Consider the following 5,033-nt stretch of genomic DNA (forward strand, 5'->3'; position numbering starts at 1 on the left):
GGTGTCTGGAGCCTATCAGACAGTCCCTGAGACAGAGGGACTGGTGTCTGGAGCCTATTAGACAGACCTGCTAGCAGTCCACAAGTTTGCCTGCCCGGCTCACCTAGGTCTCATCTCCTCTAGTTAGCTCACTCCCTGGGTCCTTGTCTCTCCCATCCCTTACAGCCACCTCCCCTGATTTCCCAGGCCTCCGTTTCCTCCCTCCCCCAGCCCAGCAGTCTCCTGGCCCCCTGCTGACCTGGTACCTTCGCAATAATGCCTGGTTCTTCCTTCTAAGTGCCACAATTCTCCTGTCCAGCTCTTCGTCCTTTTGCTCTTTCTTTCGAAGCAGAGAGTCAGCCACCCCAGCCCCCTGCAAAGCCCCATGGCTCAGCTCAGGTGCTGAGGGCTCCCTAGTCGGCCAGTCCCTGAACTCATCAGACTCTCCTGTTTCTCTCCACCCCCCCCCCAACTAGGCTACAATCTGCCAAATCTCCCAGCCTGGAACCACCAGGAATGTGCCAGTGCCCCATTGCCTTAGTTTCCCCTCCTGTTGCCCAGCTTAAGACTAAGGCCCTTCTCCTGGTCTGTCCCACAGGACAGGAGTCAGAGCTGGGATCACAGCAAGAAAGGGGAAGCAGGAGAGGTGACAAGTGATGGGTCCCACAGAAGGGCCATTAGCATATCCCGACCACACTCCTGGTCCAGCAATGGCTGCCTGGATGTTGGAGGGGGGAAGGGAGGTGAAACATCTCCATGCCTGTCTGGTTGTCAGGTGTCTGTAGCCTCCTGAGGTCAGATGGGTAGAGGAATCCCTGTAGCGGCCCAGTGAGGATCTTACCCAAGCTCCTCTCAACTCCCAGTGCAGCCCCCAAGGAACCACCCCATTCCCCTTCCCTATAAAGCTCCCTCCACTGCCCTTCCCCCTCTGAGCTCTCCAGGGAGCAAGGCTGCTGAGCCTGGAAGGGGAGTTATAAATGGCTCTGCCTCTGGCAACAGGAACCTGCCGTAGCTGGGAAACAGCCAGGGGATTCGAGAGGTTGGATGGGGTGGGCTATTTCCATCCCAATCCCAGAACCCCAAGGAGAAAGAAGCAACCATTTCACTTATCCCAGGCTCCTGAGACTCCTCAAGCCTCCTACACTCCAGATCTCTGCTACTGCCAATTCGACCAATAGGGCATTAGCAGGAGCAGATCCCATAGGCCCTTTTCCCTCGGTGCCCTTTACTACAAGCTGTCTGGATAGTAAGGATTGAGCCAGCCAGACAGACAGGATGGGGGTGGGGAGGCTGTAGTAGGCCCTCTTTCTCTCTATAGGAGTTGCTTTCCCACTCCCAACATCCTTGGAGATAATTTGAAGCCTTCTTCTTCCTGCCCCACTCCCCCACCTTCTCTAGTGCCAAAGGTCTCAAGTCCCAATGTACACCCCAGCCAACGCTGACCACCTGACAGAAGCTTCCTCCCTACCCCACCCTCACTCCCAGTTGTCTCTCTGTCTGCCCACAGCAGCAAATCTCCCTATTTGGAATGGGAGAGATCATTTTAGCAGACCGACCAGCTCCTCCCCCACACCACTGAAGACCCCAGCCCCACTCCCTGGGTACAGCAAAGGGGCCACTCACAGCCGGGTACATAGCAGCAGCAGCAGCGGGCAGAGAGAGGATTTCAGAGCAGCTCTCTGGGGAAGCCAGAGCCAACAGAGGAGAACTGGACCTGGGGCCTCTGCCGGCCTCTCCCAGCCGGCTCTGCTGCTTCGCACACGAGATCATGTTGTGATTACAAGAGAGTGCTCTGGGCTCTGGGCCAAGCGTGCCTCAGCGGCGCCACACCAGTCCCACCCATCCAAACACACACACATACACACACAGCCGGTGAGAATTGAGGACATGGGCCAGCCCATCCAGCTCAGCCTCTGCTGGCCAACGTTCCCATCTCCTATCCCATCATGGGGTGGGGGTAGGAGGCAAGAGAGCAGCCATGGTCTGTTGGGTCAGGAGAGGGTGTCAATGCTTGCCAGGTTCCTGATTAAGGAATTTTTTTTTCCTTCACAAGAATCCAAGCTGGAAGACATACAGAACTCAGAAGTTTCCTTCTTTTTCTGACCTTCCAATCTTTCAGATGCCCCACCTTTCCCACCCTGTAGATTTTCTGCTTTGCAGGAAACTATTGGTCATTTACTTAGCCATTTTAGAATTCTCCAGCACTCAACACTGATGGATCTGTGATCTCATCAATGGGAGTATTCCCTTGAATGGAGCAGTGCACAGTTCATTGGTACCTGCCCATCCTATGCAATCCTCAGCCATATTCTCCCATAAATTAGGGGGGGGAAGGGAGGGAGAGAATGAGAAAGATGTGACTTCAGGATAAATATGGGAGTTAAAAACATGGGCCTTTGTTCTTGGAAGAAGCTTTAGGTCATTAAAAAAAAAAGTTCACAAAGCCTACCCAAACCCACTCTTTTCTTGTTCAATCAATCAATCAATCAACAGGCATTTATTAAGTTTCTACTGTGGGCTAGGTACTGGAGATCCAAGTACAAAGAATAAAACAATCCTTGCTAGCAAGTAGCTTGTGTTCTAATGGAGACAAGAAGTACATATAAAAATAAATGAATCAAAAATAGAACCAGAATAAATACAAATATATATATATATATATGGTAGGTTGGGAGAGAGGGCACCAGCAGTTGGGGGATTAGGTTTCAGTTCTAGGCTAAGTTCATTGTCCTTTTTCAGTACCTGTCCAAGACATAGGAAGGAAGGATACAAGCATTTATTAAATGCTTACTGTGTACCAGGCAATATGCTAAGACCTTTACAAATTCTTATCTCATTTGATCCTTACAACAACCCTGGGAATTAGGTGCTATGATTACCCCCATTTTAAAGTTAGGGGAACTGAGTTGGATAGTAGTTAAATTACTTACTTGGGGTCACACAGCTTGGTAAGTGGGATCTGAAGGAGATTTGAACTCAGCTTTTCCTGACTCGAGGTCCAGTGCTCTTACCCACTTAGCTGCTTCTAGATATAGATGTTGATAATCATTAAACATAAAATTTATCCAAAATCTGAATTAATCAAACAGACTTCTTTGCTTTGCTTTAAAAATGTCTTTTCCTGTGTCAACAACTCCAGAGACCAGATAAAGCTGAAAGTGGGATTTCCCCCTATGTTGGGACATATTCCATAAGGGAGGAAAATAAACATCCTGAGACCATAAATTCCAAATGGACCCTGCTCCATCCATTGTCTTGTCAGTTTGTATTTACAGCCAAGAAACTTCCTTTCTTATGACATGGATAGTAAACATGGAGATCATAAATTTGTGTGACATAGCCACCCTGAATTGGGATGGTTCTAAAATGCATTTAAGCTTTCTCATTTTTCTGTCCAGGAAGTCAGAACTTAACTTCTGGCTCTTCATACAAGTTGGCTAGCTTTGTCTGGCTATAAAGGAATAATAAATACTAAAATGTATATCACCTAGATTGCCTCCTTTAATCAAACTTTTCAGGTTAATAATGTCAATGGATGAATGCCATAGGCTGCCCATCCAAATGTATGTGATAGTCTCCAGGGGTGGGGAACCTGCAGCCTCAAGGTCCCATGTGGCTCTCTAGGTCCTCTATTGGACCCTTTGACTGAATCCAAACTTCACAGAACAAATCTCCTCAATAAAAGGATTTGCTCTGTAAAATTTGGACTCAGCCAAAAGGCCGCACTTGAGAACTTCCCCGCTCCTGGTAGACAATAGACATTCTTCATCTACCTGTTCTTTCTGTGTGAATAGTTAGACAGAACTCCTTGGGGGGGTGATCATGAATCTCATTTAAGAGTCTCTGAACCGTTCCTTGCTTGATTTTAAGAACAGGGATGGAAATAGGAATTGGATCTGTGCTTTCATTAGTATAGGAACTCCCAGGTGAGGAAATGCCTTCTACCAATACAAGTCAGAACTTTCTTTGCAATTTTATAGTCTCAGAGCACTGAGAGATTTGGAGTCCAGGGGGTCACACAGTCGGTATGTGTCAGAGGCAGGATTTTAACCTGCATCTTTGTGGCTTCTAGGTCAACTCTTTATTCATTAGGCCACACCACCCAGTATAACAGTATCTCACATTTATATAAGGGTTCAAAAGCAGTGAGGGTTATTTTTTATTTTTCCTTATTGCCTTGACTTCCATGGCCAGAGAATTCATTGCCAAGTGACCAGTATACTCTTTTTTTTTTTTAAAGCAATCGGGGTTAAGTAACTTGCTCAAGGTTACACAGCCAGTTATTTCTGGGTGTGGTGATGAGTATCTGAGCCCAGATTTGATCCAGGTCATCCCGACACTGGAGCCGGTGCTCTTACTTGCTGAGCCACCTGGCCGCCCCTAAGAAATTGGGGTTAAGTAACTTGCTCAAGGTTACACGACCAGGTGTTTCTGGGTGGGTGCTAAGTGTCTGAGCCTGGGATTCGATCTCCAGGTCTTCTCAACACTGGAGCCGGTGCTCTTACTCGCTGTGCTACCTGGCTGCCCCTAACCAGTATACTCTTGCTGAGCTTCCCAGCATTTAGCAAGTCTGGTTCTCAGAAAGGAGACATAGGCTGCTACTGGTACCATACTTGAAGACTTTCTGTCATGATAGAACCTGCTAGAAGTTGTGTTCCACAATCTTTGAGAGCCCAGAGTTAGCTGATGCCATGATCATGATGATGATGAAGCATCAAAAGGACTTTGTGAAGGCCCTAGAATCACGGAATCATGTGGTGTCCTCAAAGGAGGACAAGGGTCCTCAAAAATCTATCCAGCCTAATCTATATCTGAACAGTAAATCCTTCTATAACATCCCTACAAGTGGTCCCCTAGTTCTGCTTAAAGACCTTCAGTGCCTCTAGGGGCAATTCATTCCCTTCTCCTTCCTGAAGCAGCTGTTCATTTCCCACCAGATTCCTGAGAGTCAAACAAGAGCAGGCTGAGGTGAGCCCTTCCCCTGCACTGACCCTATTACCCAGTTCCCATCAAATTCTGAAAGTTCCTTAATAACAAGGTATCAATTCCCCTCC

The 5,033-nt window shown here is 47.8% G+C and overlaps 1 protein-coding gene across 2 annotated transcripts in view; it reads right to left on the reverse strand.

The window, feature by feature from the left end:
- Window positions 1–1,752, reverse strand: part of CCDC9B (coiled-coil domain containing 9B) — a 9,557-nt gene extending 7,805 nt beyond the window's left edge. The window contains exons 1-2 of one of the 2 annotated variants that reach the window (XM_069105737.1): window positions 1,603–1,752; window positions 239–352 (exon numbers count right to left, since the gene is read on the reverse strand). In XM_069105737.1, coding sequence (XP_068961838.1) covers window positions 239–352; window positions 1,603–1,749 — 261 coding nt within the window. In that variant the 5' untranslated portion in view covers window positions 1,750–1,752. The remainder of the gene's footprint in view (window positions 1–238; window positions 353–1,602) is intronic. The other variant, XM_069105738.1, reaches the window with a different exon arrangement.
- Window positions 1,753–5,033: the final 3,281 nt, after the last annotated feature.

Source organism: Petaurus breviceps, unplaced genomic scaffold, assembly GCF_028583685.1.
Source record: "Petaurus breviceps papuanus isolate PSGF00001 unplaced genomic scaffold, PetGlider_PUasm1.0 77, whole genome shotgun sequence".
NCBI classification, from domain to species: domain Eukaryota; kingdom Metazoa; phylum Chordata; class Mammalia; order Diprotodontia; family Petauridae; genus Petaurus; species Petaurus breviceps.